The 25,649-nt window shown below is 44.9% G+C and overlaps 2 protein-coding genes across 3 annotated transcripts; both read right to left on the bottom strand.

The window, feature by feature from the left end:
• Positions 1-2,076: 2,076 nt before the first annotated feature.
• LOC133014333 (FXYD domain-containing ion transport regulator 6-like) lies at positions 2,077-9,983 on the bottom strand. 2 transcript variants are annotated; one of them, XM_061081538.1, is made up of 9 exons: positions 9,758-9,983; positions 7,774-7,833; positions 6,066-6,089; positions 5,808-5,831; positions 4,428-4,502; positions 2,896-2,932; positions 2,504-2,541; positions 2,392-2,425; positions 2,077-2,300 (listed from the first exon to the last, which is right to left on the bottom strand). In XM_061081538.1, exons 2-8 carry the CDS (start codon positions 7,823-7,825, stop codon positions 2,421-2,423), a joined length of 255 nt encoding a protein of 84 aa, XP_060937521.1. In that variant the 5' UTR covers positions 7,826-7,833; positions 9,758-9,983; the 3' UTR covers positions 2,077-2,300; positions 2,392-2,420. The 2 variants fall into 2 exon arrangements, with proteins under 2 accessions (XP_060937521.1, XP_060937522.1); XM_061081539.1 differs by having other exon boundaries at positions 7,774-7,830.
• A 1,311-nt stretch (positions 9,984-11,294) lies between these two features.
• On the bottom strand, positions 11,295-23,678 carry LOC133014549 (IgGFc-binding protein). The gene is made up of 20 exons (XM_061081816.1): positions 23,340-23,678; positions 22,566-23,145; positions 21,859-22,457; positions 21,172-21,739; positions 20,649-20,911; positions 19,884-20,225; positions 19,147-19,720; positions 18,815-19,014; positions 18,325-18,466; positions 17,888-18,216; positions 17,193-17,769; positions 16,502-17,100; positions 15,621-16,188; positions 14,930-15,528; positions 14,268-14,835; positions 13,967-14,166; positions 13,416-13,796; positions 12,647-12,933; positions 11,702-11,753; positions 11,295-11,598 (listed from the first exon to the last, which is right to left on the bottom strand). Exons 1-19 carry the CDS (start codon positions 23,565-23,567, stop codon positions 11,744-11,746), a joined length of 7,614 nt encoding a protein of 2,537 aa, XP_060937799.1. The 5' UTR covers positions 23,568-23,678; the 3' UTR covers positions 11,295-11,598; positions 11,702-11,743.
• Positions 23,679-25,649: the final 1,971 nt, after the last annotated feature.

The following is a 25,649-nucleotide window of genomic DNA, read 5'->3' as shown; positions in this document are numbered from 1 at the left end:
GGGTTTTACACATTTAGTGAATTTTTTACCTGTTTGAGGAATAATAGACGAGTTAGAAATTTGATTAAAGCCTCGGAATTAGAGATATATTTTAATTATTGACTGAACTTACTCAGGGCTATTAAAATGCCAGAGACAAACATGACAACAGCGAGGACAACCCCCGTGGTCCGCAACGTCTCATAATCTACAGGGGGACAAATCATTATGAGTTTACCTAACGGATGTTCCACAGAAGCTCATGATGAACTTAACTGTAATTCAAAAAAATTATCTGACACATCAGACGTGGTGCTTTAGGTTTTTCAAATCCTTAAATGGTGTTAGTCTTACCGTAGTCAAAGTCGCTTTGGTCTGGAAACATTGTTCCTGCAAAGACAGAATCTAGTCAGAACAAATACAAATAAAAGGTGTTGAGTTTGGCAGCAATAAGCTCTAAGGGTGTGAATTTTAAATCCAGCAGTAATGAACAAAGATCTGTATCTGCAGCCCCTCAACTCCTCAGGGGTACGTTCTTTTTTTTCAGAACTGAGAGGCGCTCGATGCAGCATATGTGCTCAGCAGAAAAAGATGCACCACAAAAAGTGGGTTAGGGGCCAGCAGCAGCAGACAGGATACAGGGATTTCCTCACAGCCGCAGAGAAGAGAGATGGAGTAGTAAAATAACAGGAAATATGTTCAAGCTATTTTACGACGATAGATTTCGACTCTCGGCCAATATATTGAATTATTTTGCACTAAACATGCAGCCTGTATCAGACTGTTGAGGTATCGGTCTGTCAATAATGCTGCTGAACCTTCAGTCCCAAGTGGCTGAGCTTGCAGTTTACATTCCCGCCCATGTTTTCCCATTGCCACAAAGACGACTCAACTTCCAAAGAAACCAGTTAAATATCTTAAATATTGTTCAATTGTTTATTTCAGTTAGCTTATTAAACTCTCTTTGTTAAAACACTGATGCATGCATCAGCAGTACATTTGGCAACGATACTGCAGTCTCACTTAACTACATCAAGACAAGTGTGGAAATGAAACAATATAATCACATATTTAATAACTATGTTTTTTTTTCTCAAACTGTAGAACTTCTGTCTGATGTACTCTACGTTGAGCCCGTAAAGAAAGAAAAGGATGTTCAAACCTGTGGTAGCCATGATGCACAGCAGAGATGCAGCAGTCTTCCAGAGATTTAGCAGGTTGCAGATGAAGACTGGATGTGAGAGGAGCCAGTTGGACAGAACAGCACTGAGCTGTGCAGTGAACCTTCAGTGTGAACTCAGCAGGGCCCTCTAGTGGCCACACCCGAACAATGCATTCACAATGCTGCAGCCCCAGGGTTCACTCCCCTGAGATACATCTACCAGGGTGTGGACTACATAGAGCTTTACCACAGGAGCCCAAAGATAAAAACAAATAAAAGCATAACAGATGATAACATCTCATCACAAAATTGGTAAGAGAGTTGAACTATTCCTGTGAGCTACTGGGCACCAGTCGTGTGGTCTGTTGTCTCTGAGTGTGAGGGGTGAAATAGATGAATTATATATATATTCTTACTTCAAATTTCTATGGCTCTACTATTGCTTGCAGTTTCTTACGCATAATGGGAGGATTTCTTGGAGTAATGTGTGTGCACCTGCTCAAAATGCACCAGTTTATGTTCATGTGTTTTATTTTGTGCAGTGCAGTGAGCCTGCTCCTGCAACTGTGGGGAGAAAATAAAGCCGACATCTGCATCTTCCTCCTGCCTGACTCCATACAGCAACAGAAAAACCATCTACCAATACACGGCATAGAAGAAAGACATCTGTAAAATTAAGAGTTATCATTTTTTAATAGAGTCTTCTCCGAGGGCTGCACAATGCAGCATAGATCCTTCATGCTCTCGCTGCTGCTAGTTACTGCTGCATGTGTAACTGAACTGTCTGCAGTGTCAGCAGAAGCAGGAGTGCAGCACAACAGCTTTCTGCACTAGTCCAGTGCTAATTGCAGAGGAAATGAAACGATGCTGTCTTTATTAAACAAGAAAACAAAACCTTTTCAAACATTTGCTTTATTATTATTTCTTCAGTTTGGAAATCACAAAAAAAATACAAATTAAAATCACTCTATTGCAAACATAAAATGAAGTCGGTACATGATCAAATAAAATCTACTGATACAAAACATGTCAATAGGAAAAATAGAAGCATAATAATAGTGAAATTGGAAAAAAATAAAAGCTTCATGCGATCATGGAAAGATTGTCTTCAGCTGTGGTTGTGGTGTTTGCTGCCACCTACTGGCACTAGTGAGTAACACTGCAAAAAAGAGGAAGAAGATGATTTAAAACAATATCCTTCAGCTTCCGTCTGCAGAAAACAGTTTTAAACATGTTTGTAAAACACTCACCAGATCTCCACTGTTCCTCATATCTGTGTCTAAGCTGCAGAGAGAAATTTAGATTTGTATGGAAATGCATTTATTTAATTTGTACATATTACTAATGAAGAGAAAAACGTACCTCTTGGAACACCCGATTCCGCATCAGGACTATTGGATCTATAAAAATATTAAGTGTTAATGAAGCAATTCTGCAACTGCATTCGACTCCAATCTGTGTGAGCGAGTACGACAATAAAACATCTGATTTCTGTGGTGAAACAAATCGCAGTGTGACTTCGCATGGAGTTAAACTTTGGTGAACTTTGATGAGCATTTTTACAGTTTTCCCGGGGAAGAATTCATGGATCTTAATGAAAAGAAATCAGGCACATTTATGGAACTGAATTCTAAGTGGGGGTTGGCAGAGGTATGTACTCTATTGAGCGCCATTCTAGTTGATATATACATATATATATATATATATTACAGAAATCCTTTATAACTTTGGTTTCTGACTTCTGCTCAACTTACCGTGACTTTTCTCCTTTAGAACAGGTACATTTCCGGCCTGTTTATGGGGGGGAACACAGGAGACATTATTATACCAGTATACGACACGCAGTACTAGTCATACAAGAGGTTGCTTTGATACTACATGAATACAGTCTTTGTGCAGATAAGCCCGTCTGGGCTACGGGCCTCAGGAGGCTTTAGAAGCTCGCAGCTTAGTGGCCCCAGCTCAGGAGAACATTCACGTACCCTAATCACTGCAAAGTTCAGCTGTTGAAAGGAAAACTACAGGGGCCAGTAGTATGAAGTCAGTTAGCATGTATGCTATGTGTTAGATGTCAAAGGCACTTTGATTTTTAAACTCTTTTGCTAAATATAGTTATAGAAGGAGGTGTAGATGAAGCTGTGTTTACTCATAACTTCAGCACGAGCCCATCACGTGCTCCATCAGGGCAGCGTCTTGGTGTGAACTCATATGAAACTAGATCAGATGTTTGTTTGCACCAATGACTCCAGTTGACCTTCACAAACCAGATCCTACAGGTTTCAGCTAACGCAGCATCGTACACAGTATCACACTGTCTGCACCTGAAGTGTAAGACAAGACGGCCACTGGCCTGAAGAGTGGCTGCTCCGAGCCAAAGAGTTGGAGAATCCTAGACCGAGCTGGTGACCTACATACTCAGGACTAAGAATAAAGCGTCTTGAAAGGTAACACTCATCCTCAGATCAGCCAATTTCACACTGGTGCCAAATAACACATTTAGTGGATTTTCTCTCTTATGGTTCTATGTTCTGCCTCGATGACATTTTATCTCACACGAATTAAGTTGGAAGTTTGACCAATATCAATCATTTAGCAGCAACCCTACAGAGTGAAAACATTTTGGTCGGTCCTCACTGTTTCAAAGGGTTGTGTGAGGGTTAAGACTTGGTTTTAGGTTTAGAATTAGGTTTAGGTAAGGTATTTAGTTGTGATGGTTAAGGTAAGGGGTAAGGGGCTGGCATCTGCAGTTTGCCTATGAGTGTACTCACTAAGACAGAAGTACAAGAATGTGTTTGTGTGTGTGTGTGTGTGTGTGTGTGTGTGTGTGTGTGTGTCTGTGTGTGTGTGTGTGTGTGTGTGCGTGTGTGCGCGCGTGTGTGTGTGTGTCTGTGTGTCTTAGTGTCTGTTTGCGTGCGTCTGTCTGTGTGTGTGAATTATTCATTGGTTGGTTTTGGTTTCAGGGCTCCCCCTTGCAGTGACAGCGTGTGTTAGCAGGTAGTGAGGAAGAACCATGGAAGGACACGGTGAGTGAGAAAATGTATGAAGTATAAAGAGCTGCTGTGATCCACGGAGCATGAGAGCGGCGAGTTCTGAGCCTGTACGAGAAGCCTCTGTGCTCATCGCCCTTCCAGACGTCTGAGACAAACACTGGGCGGCTTGTTTTTGCGTCAGAGTGTACATTCAGGAGACTGTGAGGTCAACTCGCACTTACTGGGATCACAGTGTGGTGAAAAACGACACTTGACATTACACATCTGCTGTGTACTTACGGAGGCAAACCACTTACTGACAATGAGGGCGATACCCAGGAGGAACAGGACCACTGCGAAAACCAGGCCACCGATTCTCAGAGATTCATAATCTGAAATGAGGAACAAGGACTCTGTAATGCTCACTGACGTGATTAGCAGCACATGAAAGCCTTCAGCCACAAAATCCCCTGGATTCGAAAGCCTGTCGAGGCCTTTGTCAGGAATGTCCCCACATTTCGATTCAAGTGCTGCACTGCAGAAATGTCCAGCATGCCCCCTAATGGTCATGTCAGGTCATCGCAAATTCCTGTGAGCTGCAGTCACCAAAGCTGTAAAAAACATCTCGGTCGACTCTGATTTTGAAGTGTCACAGTGACGCCTGGTGAAATGCACCAAAGGAAATGTGACTTTTATCATTCTTGAACATTAAGGGGGATAAACTAATAAATAATTGCAAAAGAAAGAAAGAAAGCAGAGCAGGCAGAAGGAAGTTCGATAGTTTTATATGTGGTGACTAGTTGATCAAATATTACTCTACTTATAATGCTAACATCATCTATATATATATATTTGTATTGTGACCAATATAAATCACAGCTTTGTTTACATACATGTAACACTGCCTAGTCTTTGAAACTAGAGATGAGTCGGTTAGTAATAACAAATACATGCATTTGCATGATTAAAGCAAATACACATTGAGAATATTTTCTGACTTAAAACGATTTTTAAATAAGGGGAAAATAAATGGAAAATGACATCCTGTAATTGACAGGGTGTTTAATTATTAGAGCCCCGCGGAGCTAAAATCAGCCAGGAAGAAAAAAGGGTATGAATTATTTTGTTTAACAGCTGTAACTTCCTTCTGTTTATTTATCCATGTGTATATCTTGTGACCACCTCAGATATGTCTTTGTAGCTCCCGAGGGGTCACAAGCTATTACCATGGATCTGAAAGACATGAAAGCACCAACAACTTTACAAAAGGGGGAAAAACAGATTAAAGTCAGTGTAAAGTAAACGTTTGCGTTGAGACCCACAGGAGTTGGAGAGCTCCTGTGGGCCCCGACCCCGAAGCTGGGATCAGGACAGGTCATGGAGCAGTAGGGGATGAGACCACAATTTGCTGCCCACAGAAACTGAAAGATAACAACTACGTGATTAATTGAAATTGTTCATAAAACATCAAAGCAGATGTTTGGTCCTTCTGTCGAATTTCAAACTTAGAGCAGAGCGGACAGAATGAGAAGAAATCGCAGTGGGACAACTCCGGGGGTCTAAGTTTTCCATCACTTCTATAAAAAAAAAAAAACAAGTGGAAAAATGCAAACTCATCTCGACCACCCAGATGTTTCCTGTGCAGAGGGCCGGCCATTAAAAAAAAAAAAAGACAGTTTCATCTGCTCAACACTCACCGTAATTAAAAGCGCTGTCGTAGTCTGGTGGAGGGAGAGAACAGAGAGAGAGAGAGAGAGAGGAAAAGAAATTAGAGATTTAGCCGCTGACACACTTCAGAGAGCACTTACGATATGACTGCTATTCAGCACTTTTAGAGCCTGGGCCATTCATCTATTCATTAGCCAGTGTGGTACCAGTGTTAATTTACATGAGCACAGGGCCCAGAGTAGTATCTTAATTTGACTTTTCCCAGCTTCTTTTAGAATAATACCCACCTACGTCGACAGCTGCTGCCGAAGCTGTGAAAAGAGGGAGAAAAAATCATTAGTCATAAGAAAAAGACATTCACAGGGTTGAGTAAGTCAGCAAACTGGTGATAATGGAGAAAATTCACTCTCCAGAAGTGTCAACGCCGGCTTCAAAATCTCAACTATGCTGCGTTCAGACATGCGCTGAGCTCTGGGTCTCCTGGAATGATACCAAAGGGGCTGCATGGGAGAACATGCAGCCCCTCTGGTAAAAACTCCAGAGAGTGTTCAAGTGAGTCCTTGTGAGGATGCAGCGGGACATTGTGCGGAGATGGTCCTGCAAGGGTGACATGCATTTAGAAGATGCTGATGAAGATGTCAACTTGAGCTGCTTTCAGACATGCACTGAACTCTCCAGAGGAGGAGCATGTGTGAATGTAAATGTCCTAGTGAGAGCCTCCGGATTATCTGCGGACTTTCTCCAACTGGCCCCCCCCAAGTATAAATTAGGAGAATCCGACAGAAGCAAAAATAAAAAACAAAACAATATTCCCCCTGAAAAAGTGTCCGCCATATACGTAGAAGACACCCATGAAGCTGTTGAGAGTTTGTGGTGATTAGAGCGGACACCGGTGTTTGTCAATAAAATCACATGATTATAGAGGAATTAATACGGCACTTCCTGTCTGTCTGCTCCAACTCCTGAATAAGTCCAAGTCTGAATAACGCTGAGGAAGTGTTGGTGTTTTGAGCGCGTCTGTGTTCATGTGTGAAAGGCAAACTGCAGCGTTCGTAACAACTTTTACAACAAACACGGACATGCATATGTTCCACTCTCTTCAGAGTCAACAGATCTTAGCTTCTGTGTTCGTTTGTGTCGTGTCACTAATGTGGGAAAGTCCAGACCCCTGTGCTCTGTCTCATCCCTCTGCTCCCATCTGGGGAAAACACACCGGCTGCTCTGTTCATGTTGTGTCTCCTCCACTCTCTGGGATCTTGCTACACAGCTCATTGTATTTGGTGTTAATCTGAATCATAAATCCTCCTGAACAGCAACAAAAACAATTAAAAGAGACACGTTGACTCGGTGTGATGATAAAAACACAGAGGAGTTGGGAGTGAGAACGATGTATCCCCACAGCGGCAACATCTCACATCATTGTTTTTTTTTTACAGCTCTATTTTAAAATACTCAACTGTGACTGTGAACGGCAGCTTAGCATGTCAGTACGTTCCAGTATAAACACCAACAACTGAAGCTGAAGACAGTAAGAGGATAATGTGTGAAAACATTTCCAAGTGTGGGCAAACACGATATGATCTCTGAACTTTTACAATTCATCACTGCCGCTCTACACGAGTTCAGATTGAGAAATGTTTTTAACACATGATAGAAAAAAAATGATGACCGGTTGAAAGCATAAACTCTAAAATATGTTACATATTCTCGTTTTGCAGAGGGAATGCCGGAGATAACTTTGACCTTATTGGAATTATTGGAATTCCAACACCAGCTAGAGGCCATGCATTGCTGATGACCACTTCTAATGCTGGAAAACTTACCCGACATTTCCCTGCCAAACGCTGATCCTGTTACACAGACACACAGCTGGTTTAGCACAGAGGAGACTTATAATAAAGCCACAAAGGGGAAGCTGAGCAGTGGAACCACAGAACATTTGCAAAGACGACACAAAGATCCTGAACAGACTTAGTGAGGAAAAGTTAAGCTCACCGAGTGCAGGAGCCAACCAAGAGCTGAACGCCACCAACACCACGAGATCCATGGTTGCTGCTGGACAGAGACAGACAGACACAGAGCGACGCGAATGTTTATGTGCTCACACTTTGAGTCATTGTTGTTTTATGAGAGTATCGTGTCGAAGTGATATGCAAATTTTCAACATTTGATTTACAGTAAAACCTTCAAATGCACCAACTTCCTCTGCAACTTAAAGAAACAGCCTTGTTTTCAGAAAGGAAGTGGTTTCAAAAGAAAAAAAAGAAAAAAAAAGAAGAAATGACAAGTCATGCCATTAAAGTTCAAGTTATTTCCCTAGAACAGTCCATCAGAAATGGGGAAACTTGCTCAACTGAATTCTAAATTCTATTGCAGGTTAAAATGACGCCGTTGGAAGAACAATCCAAGTCCAAAGAGCCAAATTATTGAAAGATTATTATTGTTCTATATATTTGATTGTATTTGTTTTTCTTTTGATAATGGCATCTTAGGATTCATCTGCAATTATTTTCACATGTGTAAAGTGATCACTATCAGATTTGTTTACTCCCCATTATTAGTATCAGCCCCCATAGTCCACATGGGTGCATCCCCGGTAGGGACGCAATAATCTTGGTTAGACGTTACATAACTGCATCACTTATAAGATCAAGATCTGCCTCTTGGTAACACAGCCTCCTGACTCTGGGTGAGAGAACAGGGTCTATTTCAGACTGAGCACCTCAGAAATATGTATATGAAACATACGAGTCACAAGCTGGTGTTGGGTTCCACTTGATATCTGGCCAGTGAGTTTGGAATGGTTTCTCTACTGAGTCATCCATTCTGCTGGTGCGACACGAACCTCCCGGGCGGATTTTCTGTCTATTTATTATTTGGGACATTCTCTGAGATTCTCTTACACCCAAATGTTTACAGGCTAAGGTTCCACTACCGGACTTGTGACTGGAGTTGCAGGGGCTCTGCACATTTAAGGACACTGAATGACCACACAGAACGCTGGCTTCCTCAGCTCCACAGCCACAGTGTCCCAACAAAACTACTAAATATGGTGACGGTCGATTCAGCTTTAGCTCCACACTTGCAGAAAATCGAAGCCATGATATAAAACGCCTTTTTTTTATTTTCAGACTTCAAGGCCTGCGTGTGCAGAGGCTTCCCTCTGTGGCCCACAGCAGTGCTGTGGATTCATGCACGAGGAGTATGGGGGTGTGAAGAAAACCAACACTTCAACCCTGGGGCAGGATTAACAATAAAGACCTGCCACTCAGGTTAAATCGAACCAATACAGGCAAGAGCTTTTCTACCAAGAACCAATCCAATAATCTTGTTTGTTAGACTTCTGAGTCACGTAGTCAAGTAGAATGGGCAGAGGAGACCATGAAGCAGTACTTCAAAAATCACAATTACCATGGATTAAAATAAAGTGGGATTATCATGCAAGAGTTTGCAATAAGGACAATTTTTAATTGAATCCTTATAAACTAGCCCCATATTAATGAGTTAAATAAGAGTCAGAATTTCAAAATCATGAGTGGGCAGCAAACACACTTTTACAGATTGGAGTTTTCCGTCAAAAAGTACAGGATGTGTTGCAGACACTGAACGCACCGCAGACTGGAGCGCGCTTCACGGTCTGCTGGCACGGATCAGTGGGGAGATGAAGCTCTCAGATGGCGTGGCATGTTCTGAGCAGGAAGGAAACACTCTGACGCCACCGGCAACCCACGGCTGAACGCGGGGGAGGACTGACGCGTTTTTGTGACACAAACATAACGGTGGTTTGGTGCAAATATAATGGTCACATGATCACACATGTATTTAGAAGTTGGAGGGGTTGGAAGTTTGTGGTTTACAGTAAAAGCGCAATAACTCCACAAGACGCTGCAGGTTTGATCTATTTGAGGTAAATGTGTTTGAGAGGATGCGTTCCCTGTCTGGAAGCTCAAGTGGTGAACTTTCCCTTGAAGGAACTTACCGTGTTTCAGCCTCCAACAAACTCCCAGTGAGGACTTCTCTCCGCCCGAGCTGCGCGTAAAAGTGTCACCCTCAAGTTAAAAGAAATCAGGAGAAAGCAAAACCTTGTCGTGTGCGTAAAAAAAACAGTAAAAGACCTGATTAGATTATCTAATACTATATAAGAAGTGAGTTATTCTGCGTTGCATTCTGTGGAGGTCGGTTCAGAAGTGGTCGTGCTCCGCTCCTCCTCGGGACTGGTCTGAGGAGTGAGAGGAGGGGGGCGGGGTGCTGCTGCTGGGAGCGCACAGGAAAAACACCCTGCTGAGAGGTAAACAACAACAACTGTAGAGTGGAGTAGAGCTGCAGTCCACTGCTGCTGAGAGGATAGTCTATTCCCACGTGGTTTGGTGCCATCACTGTGTTTAATACAATATTATATTAATATTAATTTAATTGCAGCAGGACTGCTTCACACATAGTATTGAAAAATGTTTACCCTCATCGATGCTGCTAAAAACTTTAATCCTGATGATGTTTTCTTACACTTGACATCTATTGCACTTCTGTCTGTCCTGGGAGAGGGATCCCTCACATGTGTCTCTCTGAGGTTTCTACATATTTTTACCTGTTAAAAAGGTTTTTAGTAGTTTTTCCTTACTCTTGCTGAGGGTTAAAGACAGAGGATGTCACACCATGTTAAAGCCCTATGAGACGAATTGTGATTTGTGAATGTGGGCTATACAAATAAAACTTGATTGATTGATTGATTGATTGAATACCCTTCAAATCACGCTCACTTCCTCCAACAGACGCACAGAGGTCGACGCTCATGTGGGCCCGTGGCACCGAGGTGCAGTTCTCACGCTCTCTGGGAAAGTGGCCCAGTGCAGTGAAGTGGAAGCATAAACATCAATGTGTTTTTTCACAGCCAGTCCACTCTTGTCAGTAGTTTTCCCCTCAGCTATTTAAAACACCACGTTCCTCTCAAGGCCTCTCTCCTCTCCTCTCTAACACCAAACTGCCACATTCCCTCAGGCAGGGCCGAGTGGACCGATGGCAGCTGTGTGAACACAGGCCGTCAAATATCACGACTTTCTGGTCACTTGTTGTGGTTTGTCATTGGTTAAAAGTGAGAAGTCGTGGGCTGTGTATTCTTCACACCAAAACACCTTTAGAGCAGTTATCAAGAGATCAAGGTTACACAAGGTTTCTTGGTTTCACAGCAGCACACCCACACACACCAACACTCATAGCTCCATGACTCCAGTATAGACATTACATTGATTTTCTGGAGACTTACACTAACCTTAACCAGAGTTATACTTGCCAAACCCCTGATCTAATGTTATTGGTCCCGATAATGTGACTGCATGAATAGATTCTCACACACACACACACACACACACACACACACACACACACACACACACACACACGAGAGTCATGCGTTTCTAATTTAGACTGTTGAACAGAAGCCAGTCCAGAGGAATTGTGAGGACACATTAAATAATCAAATCACTGAAGCACACTGAAGTAAGAATTAATTTATTGTCAGAAGATAAAGAACAGTTTGTACACAAGTAGTGAACAGTTACAGTTAAAGAGTTATAAAGACTTGTTATTGTTTCTAGGTCTCAGCTGGAGTTGTGAGGGAAAGACCATCAGGATCTCCTCCACTAGATGGAGGTGTTGGTCAAAGTATGCGACAGATTTTTCTGCTGCTCGGAGATGAACAATGGAGTACCCAAGCCCCAGTAAACAACCCAAAACATTCCAGGAGGAGAGCAAGATAAATATGATGAGTAAGGCTGGATGAGAACATGCCAACTTTAGCCGAGCGACTTCACATTCCTCTTCAACCTGTTTAATGGGGGTAAAAAAGCAGGGATGTGAGCCACATTCTACAGCTGCTTCTTTCACGAGCAGACAATCAGTTCATGGCTTTGAGAGGAGACAACCTTACCCCGTATAACAGATGCTTCCCATCACCACAGAGCCAACATCTCTACAGGCCACTGAAATGGAGAAAAATAAAGCATGCAGTCAATGGGCATGAAGCAAAGTCGTGTTCACTCAGGCACGACAGAGATTACAGGCAACACTTCTGAACATTGTATTTTAAAGGTAAAAGCAAAGGGGAGTCAGAGCGTGTGTGTTCTTGTCCTCCTTCAGTTTAGGTCGGGGGGGGCGGCGGGCAGGGGGGTTGTTAAGAAAATTCCTGAAAATAAGACCACTACTTTGAATCAAGAGAGGCCAAGGGGGGGATTCACAAAACTTAATTCTCTAAGGGAGCGGCTTAAGGCTAGAACACAGAAGTAAGGGCTCAAATTAATATTGTACCCAGATGAGTCTTAAGTGTCCTTGGATGACAAGCAGTGATTGGATTGCAAGCTTGGTAGCTTTTGATGGCCATGCCTGTCAGCCTCACCTGCTTTTTAATCAGTAATTACCATAGGGGATTCTCTGGTATTTCTTAATTAAATTGGATCAAATGCAATTAAAAACCACACTCTCATTCCTTTAAAAGGGCTCGGTGGAGTCCTTGTTTAGTTCTTGCTGTTAAGAGAATAAGCGGTTGAATGGTCATGGAGGCGTCCCATCTCTCGCTGATCTGTACTTGATTATTTCGGTGGTCAAATTAGGTTTGGAGTTTGCATAATAAAGGGCAAAGTGAGGTTCAAGATTAAAACTTCTCCTCTAACTAGAAACTGCAGGTTAAAGCGTAGACGAGCTGGCAAAGTCGTTATGCTATTAGAATAATTAAAGTGAACATAGGGAGGAATGGGAAGAGATCGTGTGCTGCAGTTAAGCACTTATATGATCCCAGCACTAAATACAGCAATGTTTCTCCGACCCATTACATTCACACTGAGGTTGTACAGAGTGTTGCACTTTTTCCTATACTCACCACTGGGAAAAGTCCCCGGCGCTCCAGGAGGCGATAACCACAGACACGTCCTTGGTAATTTTCCCATCTGCAGTCGTCATATCGTCTTTGGAGTTGTGATTGTAGTTGCCACAGGCGCCGCACATTTTGCCGGACAGGGCGCTGTCAACAGTGACGATGACCTCCTGCGAGATTGAGTATGTGACCCGTACGGCAGACGCCCTCTCGATAACCACAGTCCTCTCAGAGATTTTGACGGATAGATCATCCGTCACTTTTCTGGGGAGAGACACTTTCCTGCCGTTTACCTGGAAGACATGAAGAGGAAGAAGAAGAAGAGAAAGATGAAAAAATATCAAATCAGTTGATACAGATTGAAAAAAAACATGAAAGTCATTAATATTATTTAAACTAAAAACAAAAAAACAAAACATAGAGTAAACTAGAGAAAAACTAACATTTTGGGAATGTAAGTTTAAGTGGTACGTCAGCAGAACTCAGATATCTGACTCCTCAGGTGTAATATCTAATGAGTCTATAATGAACAACAAGGGGTTCCAGATTTTGTCAAATTTCCTCAGAGAGCCCTTGAGGGAAAACCTTAATCTCTCCAACTTTAAGTTGTGTAGAACTTCCTTAACCCATCGAGTGTAGGATGGGGGCAAGTTGTGCTTCAAGTTCAGCAAAATTAAGCGCCCAGCCAACAGAGTGCAAAAGGCCATAGAATGTCGTGCCTCAGCGAGAGTCATAATTATAATGATTTAACAAACTATTCTTTATCCCTTCTCACCCAGGTGACATGTTGGCTGTTCACCGTGACGACGGTTCCCTTAAAGAACACGTGCACAGTGGCCACAGCGAGAGGTGCTTTCTTACTGCAGACCCTGACGTCCACGACCACACGGAACCACAGGTCAGCGTTCTCATCACACAGAGACGCCACCTCCACGGCCCCCTGAGCGCCTGAGGCTCCGGACATGCCGTCGAAGGAGTCGAAGTGTCCAACATGGTTGATGCTGCAGTGGGCCTGTTTGACGTGGCAACCTCTAACCCCGTCTCTCACACTGCAAACCTCTTGACCGGCACAGGACAGCTTTTCACACTTCATCTCACCAGACGCCCGGCACTCACATTTGGACTTGCAGTCTTTGTCTACCACAGCTTGGCCAACCTGGAAACAAAGTGCGCAATATTACAATGAGTTATCTTCTAGTTACACAAACACTGGGGCAAGAATAGAATATTTGAGTTTTAATTAAGGCTGGCTGTATATTCTTTCCTGACTAACTTCCACTGTAGCACAGATACTATGTACGACAACAAAGAGAATCTCCGTTTTACCTTCAGATATCTCCCGTCGTGCACACAGCCACAGTTGTCCAAGCGAACACATTGGATGCCATCAAATACAAAGCCGTCGTCACACTGGCATCCTTCGAAACATTCTTTAGAGCAGTACGACGGGTAAATAAAGCTGGCACAGGTCCCACCACACGTGCTGGCACACACCTCATAGTGACTGTGTTCAGGGCAGGAAGCAGCTAGAAGAGAGGAAGATATTTGTCTTATTTGTATAAGACTCTGAAATACACTTTAAAAACCAGTAAATTCTTCAGCTAAAATGCAGAGTCGTGTAACTCACGGCAGAAAGAACCGCTCCTCCATGACTGGATCTGAACTCCCGCACTCTGGCAGGCCAAAGCATAGGCCTGCACGCTGTTACACAGAGTATCTTTGTCGCCGTCCACAGCGCACACGTCAAACACACAATTAGACACGTATGCTGCCGGGTCGATTTTGCTGTGACAGGCTTTGAAAGGCCCATTAGGTTCACTTATGATGCCGCAGGAGTCAGGTTTCCCATACAGCGTAGCCTTGGCCTTCTCACACACTGGGCACTGACCGCCACAGCCGCCGCATACATACCCAGGCAGGTCCACCACCCACGCCTTTCCAAAGACGTCAATGTTTTTCGTTCGTTTGCCATTAGGAAGTCTGAATTCGTCACGGTCCTTCTCGTTGTAGTTGCCACAAAGACCACACATCTTACCCTGGTACGTAGACGGCACGATCACCTCAACGTAATAAACGGTGTCGTAGAGGACAGTGAGTCCAAAGTCTGTTCGGACAATTATGTTGCGACCTTCCTGGGTGATTTGGAGACGCCCGTTGTCCAGGGAGAGAGGGAGGTTTAGTAGTTCTTCGTCGACCTGAATGGATAAAAGTAATTAAATTGAAATCACATTAAAATCAGATAAATAAATATGTACAAATGTTTTGGGGGGATAAAATTGTTTAACTCACAGTGACTTTCCATGGCATTCGCTGCTGGATGTAAATGTTAAAACCATAGACCTCCACAGCAACCGACCTGGTAACAGCCACTTTTCCATTCCCGTACTTCTCATTCCCCTGAGTGACAGTGAATGGCGTCAGCTCGCCTTTGTCATCATCACAAACCTTGGCCAGCACATAGACGCAGGTACCCTGGAAATCGAACTTCCGTCCATCAAAGGAAATGTAATGAGGGTCACCGGAAGCGACGCACTTGCCCTGCCCCTCGGGGTGGCAGCCTTTCACACCATTTGCAACCTTACAGATCTCCCCGGACCGACACTTGGCCTTCTGGCAAGAGACCGCACCGTTCTCTCCACAGACACACTTCTCCACGCACTCGTTTTCAGGGTAGAAGGCGTCTCCTTTCTTGTAGTAGTGACCGTTGTAGGAGCAGCCACAGTCTCTCACAGGCACACAGGTGACCCCGCTCAGCAGGAAGCCTTCGTCACACTCGCAGGCTTCTGCACAACGCCTGCGACAGGTGGAATGGGAGGTTAAGCTTGCACAGGTGGTTGGGCAACCCGTGGCACACACAGTATAATGGCTGTTAGCTGGGCACACCATTGCTGCATGAGAGGATGAGAAGATAGGGAGAGGGAGACTTAGAATAAGATTTAAAATATGAAAACAAAAAATTAAAACATTGTCACAAACTCACGACAGAAGGAATCTGTTCTCCAGGAGAGGATGGCGATTCCGCTGCTCTGACAGGCAGAGACGTACGCGCCTACTGCGTCACACACCGACCCGCGGTGACCGTGATACCGACAGGCATCATACACACAGTCATCCAGGTAGGGAATGGGGTCCACGTGTTTGTGGCAATCTCTGAGAGGCCCTGCTTTGTCAGCGATAATGCCACAGTGCTTCTTGGCTTGGTACTCTTTCCTCTGGGAATCAGAACAGTCCTGGCACAAAGCCCCCTGGCACGCTGATGAACAGCCTGGTGTGACGGCCACCTGCCAGCTCTCCCCCAGCTTGTCTCCATCACGGGCAATCTGGCCGTTAGGCATGGTCAGGTCATCCTTGGCGTTTCCATTGTAGTTGCCACACAGGCCGCGGACTGCGCCCTGGTAGTTGCTGGGCAGAGTAACGCTCACCGTGCTCCGCCAGTCAAAGGTCACGGTGATACCAGCAACCGTCTCCACAACAGCTGTCCGGCCACTGAGAAACACGTTCAGCTCATCATTGTGATCCAGTGGCAACAAAGCCTTCTGCCCATTGAGCTGAGGAGCGGAAAACAAGGAAGGGAGGGAGGAATGTTTACAGGAGATTAAAGATTTAATAATTACGTGGTCGTTAATATGCAATTAAATAAACAATATGCAGAAGAACATGAGGGATGTCAGAATTAGCACGACGACAGAAGGCATTATGATCCACTAATGTAAAATGAGGCTCAGAGTATCTGTCCTGTTTTCATTTCCAGAACTACATGCTGTGTCCCATTTCATTTCTCCCTCAAATCCACATAAAAACAAGCCTGAATCCTTCTGCAGTCTTTCATCAAATGCATCACATTATCCACAGCATACTTACCAGGACGGCATAGGGGTATTCTCTGCTGATGGTGATAGTGATTCCATATATGGAAAAGTTGACAGTCTTTGTGTAGGACACAGCCTTGCTTCCCCGGTGGTCGTTCTGCACAGTCACCTTGAACGGCACAAGCCCGGACTGCTTAGAGAACAGCTCCACCAGCTGATATTCGCATGTTCCCTGGAAGTTAAACCTGCGGCCATCAAACGAGCGGTAGTGCGGGTCACCTGAGGCTGTGCATGTGGCGTGACTGATGGGTCGGCATGCTCGCTCTCCGTCCTCTATGGTGCACCTTTCCTTGGCGGAGCAGGACGCCTCGCTGCATGTCACCATGCCCAGGGTCGAATCGCACTCACACAGACGACTGCAGGCCTCGTCGGCCCAGAAGTGCTGGCCTTGCTTGTAATAGCGACCCTGATAGGAGCAGCCGCATGTTTTAGCAGGCACACACACCCCAGCGCTGAGGACGTAACCTTTATCACACACACAGCTCTCAACACAGGCACCGTTGCAGGTCTGCTTGTTTTCAAGGAAAGGACAGGATGGCTGGCATGGCTTGGCGCAATCCTCATAGTGGCTGTGACGCTGACAGTTCATGGCTGGATAGAAATTTAAAAGGCATTAATTCAAAAAATGTTCGGCTGATTGAATAGTTGGTTGATATATCTTGAGAAAAAAATAAAATACTCACGGCAGCCAAACTTTTTCCTCCAGCCCTTGATGATTTTCCCTTCCTCACGACACTGCTTACTGTAGGAGGCCAACGCCTGGCACAGCACCTTCTTGTCTCCCTTGGTCTGACACATATCGTACACACAGCTTTTCATGAAGACCTGCGGGTCCAATTTGTCATGACAGATCTTGAACACACCGTTTGTCTTTGCTGAGAGGGCCCCGCACAAAGCCTCCGACTCGTAGACCTTAGTCTGGTCACCGTCACAGATAGGACAGTTTTTCTCGCATGTGTCCAAGCAACTGTCCTTGTTCTGGTCAGGCGTTCGCCAGCTCTTGCCCCAATCTATCACTGACGAGACAGCTTTTCCAGCCGGATTCTGGAGCTCGTCACGATTGTTGCCATTGAAGTTACCGCACAGACCACAGACACTGTTGTAGTAGCTGCTGGGCAACTTGATGACGAATTCCCAGTTCCAGTCATAGGTGACCACCAGGCCAAAGTCTGTTTCCAGCACTGCGTCGTGACCTCGCTGAAACACTGACACTTGACCATCACCCAGTTGGACTGGAAGATTCAGCAGTTCCCCATCCACCTGAGGGAAATAGAGGAAATGGATTTACAGGCTGTAATATGTACGCACACACACACACATAAACACACACACACACTGCTACAGGTCAAACACTTCAGAAAAGACACAAAAATCTTACCGTGACTCGACCAATTTGGTTCTTGACCATGACGATGCTGAACCCATACACAGACACATCCACCTCCCTGACGTAGGAAACCGCTGTGTTTCCTCGGTTATCGTTCCTCTCTGTGATGGAAAACGGCACCAGGCCGTCCAGATTCCCACAGGTCTTAGAGATGACGTACTTGCAGGTGCCCTGGAAGTTATAGCTGTAACCGTCAAATGAGTGGTAATGGGGGTCTCCCCAGGCCCAGCAGGTGCCTGTATATTTGGGGATGCACACAGCTTCACCCTTCTCAACACGGCATGTCTCCTTCACCCGACAGTTGGCATCTTTGCAGGGATCTACGCAGGATGCACAAAGATGCAATTTAACTCAATGAGTATTCAAATGGTTAATAAGATAGGAACAATAAAAGTTAGACGATGTAAATACACAGTTATTTGTCTTGCCTGTGTTGTAGCATGCTCGTTTTCCTTTCTTGACCATGCATTTGGTGCTTTGAGGGCAGGAGTGCTTCCCACAGACCAGACCTTTGGTGGGATCGCAGGTGCACTTTGAGCTACAGTCTTCCTCGTACACAACCTCAGCAGGCTGGGGACGCAGAGCAGGTTCATTGTGCAGAGAGAGGGGAAAAAAAACATTGGAAACAACAGGTTCAAGAAGGATCCACATTATTCCATTGCTCATTCTACCTTGTAAAGAAACACAAATTTAGACAGTCTGCTAATTAAGACTCTGGAGAATTCCTCGGTACACAAATCTAACATCCAGCTGGCTAATGTCCAACAATGGGGAAAATAAAAGCTATAAACATAAAACTAAAGGCAACTTTATTGCTATGTCAGCATGAATATTGTGATGGATACTTGCTTAACCCACTGAGACACTAAAAGGCTATTCCTCGTACATCTCTAAATATGAAACCATGTGAAATTCTACCTTGTAAGTTTTTCCATTATCATAGCAGCCACACTCATTGTCTTTGACACAGATCTGTCCATTGAATAGGAAGCCTGCATCACATTCACAGCCTTCTATGCAGCCGTCGGAGCACTGGACCAGCTCTGTGAGGCCTGGGCAGGAGGCAGAGCAGGGGTCTGCACACACCTCATAGTGACTGTTGGCTGGGCATTTCATGGCTGGAATAAATCAGTACAAGACAGAGAAAAGTGCATCAGAGAGGAACCTGTGCTTATGTGTAATATATGCAATGTTAGAATTATACTGTACAGGTCAATAAGAGGCTGATGTGGAGGAAAAAAACAACTCACGACAGAACGATGGCGTCCTCCAGCTTTTCACGTCCACTCCTGCGTTGTGACAGTTGAAGGCGTAGGCTGCTGCGCTGCTGCACAGCACCTTTCCGTCCCCATCGGAAGCACACACATCAAACACACAGTTATCGAAATACGGCCGTGGGTCCAGTTTACTATGGCAGACTGCAAAGGGACCTTTGGGTGCCGTAAGCCTACCACAGTAAGCGGACTTTGAAAACACAGCCGTACGATCTTTGTCACAGTTAGGACAGGTATTGCCTTCGCAGCCATCCTTGCACACCACACCAGGGATGGTGACCTTCCAGGATTTTCCAAACAGGTTCACACTCTTTGCGAGTTTGTGGGTGGGCATTTGGAAATCGTCCTTTTGGTCTCCGTTGTAGTTGCCACACAGCCCACAGACCTTATCTCGGTAGTTACCAGGTACTGTGACTGTCACATGGTAGACCAGATCATAAGTGACACGCAGTCCAAAATTTGTTGCAATTACATAATGCTGGCCTTCCTGATAGGCCTGCACAGCTCCATCATTAAGACTCAGGGGAAGGTTGTTAAAGACCCCGTTTACCTGGAAAGGGAAAAAGAAAGTTGTGATTTAAAGAGAATGATGATGGTAACAATGATGAAAATACATTTGTCAAACTAGTTTTACAACACAGGTTTCTACATCACAACATGATACTAGCAGTATATTTCCATTCCACTAGATCAAATGAAGAGCAAGTATTCACCAGAACTCCAAACATGTTGTTCCTCATGATGAGTGTGAAGCCGTAGACCTCCACAGCAACCAGCTTAGTGACCGCCACCACTTTCTTGTTCATCATCCGGTTCCACTGCACGTTCTCTACGCTGACAGAGAAGGCCGCCAGGTGGTTGCCTACCAGCCCACAGCTCTTAGAGAGTGTGTAGGTGCAGGTGCCCTGGAAATCGAATTTTCGCCCATCGAAGCTCCGGTAATGGGGGTCACCTGAGGCCTGGCACACAGCCTTGCCAACAGCATGGCATTTTTGGATGCCGTTCTCTACTTTGCACTTCTCATTAGGGCCACATGTGAACTTTTTACACACCACCTAAAAAAAGTTGAGAAAGAGAAGTTTGATAAAAATCCAACAACTGCAAGTTCACCCTGAACATTATCAAATTCTTATTAGCTCCGCCAAGAAGGTTATGTTTTCACCCGAGTCCATTTGTTTGGTGGTTGGTTTGTTAGAGAATTACAAAAAACACTTCAGATTTTGGCGTGGAATTGGGTCACAGGGCGGATCCAGGATTTATTTGTATTTCTAACTTTCTTTGACATTGTGAGATTAGGCATCTTTTAACATTTTCACTGAGTGCACTGATCATGTGAAAAAAAAAAATCATCAAATTTATGTGTGTTTGAAATTTGGTGCAGATCCAGTGAATTTAAATGTGGTTTCATTCGGGGACTGTTGGGCCTTGGCGGAGGTATGTGCTATGGAATCTTGTTTTCTTTCTTCTGGCTTGATTACCTCTCCATCTGAGCATTTACACTCCTCCTGACACTGACCATTGGGATAAAACACTTGGCCGTCGCGGTAGTAGCGCTCGTTGTGGATGCAGCCACAGTTTGAGAAGGGAACACAGGCACTTCCACTGAGGAGGAACCCCTCGTCACAGGAGCAGCCCTCCTCACACAGCTCGTGGCAGCCCTGAGGAGGAGCCAGACTCTGGCACGTGGCAGGACAGGAAGAAGAACAAACTTCATAGTGGCTGTTGACTGGACATTTCAATGCTGTACATAAGAGACATAAAAGAAAATGTGAATGATGTTATATCTATATGTAGGGAACAGATTCCAAAGGTCAGAAGTTATTTCAAAACTACATAAACTCCCAGAGGGGGAAAAAGCACTGAACAAACAAAGTTAGGTCAGATAACTGTATAAGAGGTTTTAGTGCCATTTCATTTTTTATAATATTATTGTTACACTTACTATACCACTATAGTAAATCATTTTTTAAGAGGTTTTATGAAAATATATGTAACTCTCACCACAGAACTGGCTGGTTCTCCAGCTGTACACCTTGGCCCCTTCAGCTTGGCATTCAGTTGTGTATGTTGTAATCGCCTGACACAGCACATCCTGTCTGCCCTTATACAGGCAAACATCATAAACACAGTCCTCAAAGTGTTCCGCTGGGTCCACCTTAGCATGGCAGTCACGGAAAGGCCCACGGGGGTCTTTCAACATACCGCAGAAATCTCCCTTTTCATACTGAACCTTCTGGGTAATGTCACAGTCAGGACACACCCCTTTACAGCCCTCGACGCAGCCCGGGATTTCAGCCACTCGCCAGCTGGTGCCGAATGGTACCGGGGCGACATTTTTGTTCCCGTTCTTTGGAAACAGGTCATCCTGGTATTTGCCGTTGTAGTTGCCACAGAGGCCACAGACGGCTCCCATGTAGTCGCTTGTCAGTGTCACGTACAAGGAACTTGCCCAGTTAAAGGAGACTTTGAGGCCGAAGTTTGTGGTGACGACAGCGTAACAGCCGCTCCTAAACACAGACACCTGTCCTCCAGCCAGGGTTACAGGCAGGTTCACCAGCTCATTATTCACCTGGAGGAGAAAACACCATCTTTATAAGTTATACTGAATAATCAAATATATTAAATATTGAATAGTTATATAAATATGACCTAATAATTTTCATGTGTTAAACCGTATGTAGTTCTTACCATTATCAGGCCCTTGTGTGTCTTTGTGATAACAATGCTTAGGGAATACACCTTGACTTCCACTAACTTGGTGTAGGAAACCACTTTGTTGCCCCGGTAATCATTCTGCACCAGCACTTCAAACGGCACTAAATCTGGGTGGTTGGAGCACAGTGCAACCATTTGGTAAACACACGTGCCCTGGAAGTTGAACCTCTTCTTGTCAAAGGTCCTGTAATGTGGGTCCCCTGTGGCCTGGCATACACTTTGGGACACTGCTTGGCACTTTCTTATGCCCTCGACCACCTTGCACTTTGTCCCGACCCTGCAGCCTTTATTCTGACACTGGACTTGTCTGCTTCCAGCCACGCAAATACACCATCGCTGACAGGTCTGGTCGTCCCAGAACGACTCTCCGGCAGGAATGTACAGACCCTTGTGGCTACAACCGCACTGACCAACAGGTACACACTGACCTCCGCTCATCACAAACCCTTCATTACAGGTGCAGGTCTCCACACAGGGGCGTTTGCATTTGGAGGCAGAGTTAGGATCGGAACAAGTGGCAGGACAGGCATTGCCACAGAACTCATAGTGGCTGTTGGCTGGACATTTAGCAGCTTTGGGGAGGCCAAGGAGAAAAAAGTGTGATAAATGGTTTGATCGATAATACAGAAAAAAAACATGAGTGTGAATTTAGGGATTCATTTTTAGCAAACATTACTTACGGCATTTTGCCATCTTCCTCCAATCTTGAACCTGGATGCCAGCAAGCTGACAGGCTTCAGTGTAAGCCTCCAGTGCCCTGCAGAGGAAATGTCGAAGGCCGCCTCCCATGCAAACATCGTATTTGCAGTTCTCCAGGTAGTCTTGTGGGTCAATGGCGGCATGGCATTTGCTGAAGGGGCCATTTACTATGAGTGTGATGAGCCCACAAAACAGGTCGCCCTGCCACACCTTCATCTGGCTGTTCTCACAGCGCTCACACCCACCCACACAGTCATCTGTGCACGCGGCATCTTTCACCAGCCCCGGCACCTTCCAACTGCGGCCGAAGGCCACTGCTCCGTCCGCCTGGCTGCCAGAGGGCGTCGTGAAATCATCGCTGGACTTGCCATTGAAGTTGCCACAGAGGCCACAAGTCTTACCAGCATAGCTCCCAGGGAGTGTGACCACAAGCTTGTGTTCCCAGTCATAGCTCAAAGTCAGGCCAAAATCCGTCTCCATGACCACCGAGCGGCCTCTGTGAAACATCACAAGCTTGCCATCGTTCAAGGATGCGGGCAAACTCCACAGAGTGTTGTCAATCTGAGGAAAGAGGAAACAGGAAACACATTGTGAAGATATTAGATTTCTATTTAAGCTTTTTCATACGTCTAAATAATATTCAAAATGAATGTAGTACATTCATAACCATACATACTACTCATTATTTAATGGAAATAATATATTATGTATTTACATGCTAATAATCTCTTACTAAGAGAAATTGAAAGCCTTACCCTCACACGACCAGTCTCAGACCGAGCTACTATGATGGTGATGTCATACACCTTCACGATGACCAGGCCGACATACGACACCCTGAGGCTTCCCCTGTTCTCATTCTGGGCGAGGATCTCAAAGGCTGGGAGATCATCCTTTCCACAGTTTTTAGCGATGACATACGTGCAGGTGCCCATGAAGTCGAAGCGTTTGCCGTCAAAGGTCCGGTAGTGAGGATCCCCCATGGCCCAGCAGGTACCAGGCTTTTTCTCTACTGGCTTGGGGACACAGGAGGCATATTTTCCCTTGATCTCACAAACCTCATTGGCACTGCAGGTGATACTGCTGCAGGACAAAGATCCACTTCCTAGAGGGTTTAGAACATTGAAAAATATTTATCTTCTGTTGATCATATCTGTTTGGAACGAGCAGATTTTTTATTTTCATACAGTAAACAGCTATAATATGGGCTCCTTACCTGGCTGTATACATTGTGCTGCGGAACCATAACCATTCATCTGGCTGAATCCTACACTGTAGAGAGCAAAGTGGGAACCAGAGCTGGTCACTGTGTGTCTCTGGTTGTCAGGGGAGGGTTTGTAGGTCATCTCTGCCCAAGAGAATTCTGTCCCTGTAACCTTTTTCCACTGCAGATTACGAGGCAGGTTCGCACCATCAAAACGCAGCTCGGCCATTGCATTAGTCTGTGCCACAATCAGGGCTCTGTTGTCAAAGCCATCTTGAGCATGAAGTGAGTAAGAGCCGCAGAAAGTGTCTGTGGACAGGATCGTCATCAAGAAAGGGTCGTAGAATTTGTTCCAGCCGTACGTGAGGCCGCTGAACAGAAAGAGGACTTGAATGGGGTGATCGGCCTGAATGGAGAGTGTTGCTGGATTGTGATACAGGATCTCCTTCATCTGCCCCCCGTTCAGGTTGAAAACCTCTTTGCGGTTGCCATTTTGGACGGTGACCCGGGTGGGCTGGGAGGCCTGGATGTAAACGCTATCATCTTTTGTCTGTATGCTCAGGGGAGGAACCATGAAGGTAGATCCCCAGCTGCTCACTGGCAGCAGCTGCTCGTAAACATGGTTACATCTCGAGTTGCGCCAGGTGCAGGTGTGACCCGTGACAACAGCGACAGGGTGCTGCGAGACGATTCTGGTGCCGGAGAGATCAGACGTGCTCTGGACCTGCACACTCTCATACGGCTTGAGATCTATAACCATTTTATTGCCGGCTCTATAAGTACGATGCTGGAACCAGATTGAGCCCTGTGGGAAAATCTCTACTTTGTTGCTCTCTTTTCCATTTGTCACAGCGAACTCTTTGTAGGTGCCGTAGGGAGACTTTGCAGGTGTAAAGATGAAATATTCTTTACCCCAGTCAGTGATGGGATACACCACAGAGGTGTCTGCTGTGTACAACTTGGAGTTGAAGGAGGTCACAGTCACATCTGCCGAGGCATGAATGCGCACCGTGTTAGGCGACTTGGTGGTGCCATACATCTCAACCTTGTTGGGGAGGGTGATGGTGACCCCTTCTCCAGCTTTGAGAGTTTTTTCTTGCTTATGTTTTAATTGAGGCACTTCCACTGTCACTTCAGCATTTGCCTCAACAGCGGTGATGAAGAGCTGAATGCGAGGAGTGTCGTAATTTGCAGCATAATTTTGCATGAATGAGAGAGCGAACTCCCTGCCTGCCGATCCAGCGCTCGATGGACCTGAAAGGAAAACACACGTCAAAAGAAGAGCTCTTATTAATTTACCCAAAATTATGCAGTCAGTCACAAAACTGTGTTTAAAAATTCTCGCATAAAAAGAAAACGTCAAAAAAATAAAAGCATTAAGAAATGAGACTATTTGTGCTGAAGCAATCAAAGGATTCGCAGACTGGCAATACAAACTTGACTCGAGACATCTTGAATCACATGCAGCGCACAAAGAAACAATGTGACGCCAAAGAATAAGTGACTGAAAAATACCTCCACTTCAAAGTTAAAAAGCAGATATGAATGCTGCTCTGTAATGGATGGATTGCTTTTTTTTTGATAACTATTGTGAGAGATTCAGACCCAGGAGTAGTCACTTGACTGCTTCTCGGCAGCACTCACTAAGTCACTTTTGCAGACAATATAATTGCATAATGGAAATATTATCAATCTCTGTGCCTATTCTGTGAAAAGAACATTTTCTGTGCTCAGTCAGGGCCTGCAGGATTTAGATTACACTCCTGTTTCAGCTATTCAATATAATGGTTGAGACTCAATAGCAACTGAAGGTAAATGCTATTCCCAACAAAAACAAATTTCAATTTAGATGGCTATCCTT

Source organism: Limanda limanda, chromosome 11 (assembly GCF_963576545.1).
Source record: "Limanda limanda chromosome 11, fLimLim1.1, whole genome shotgun sequence".
NCBI lineage: Eukaryota > Metazoa > Chordata > Actinopteri > Pleuronectiformes > Pleuronectidae > Limanda > Limanda limanda.
This window is presented reverse-complemented; position numbering and strand designations above follow the sequence as displayed.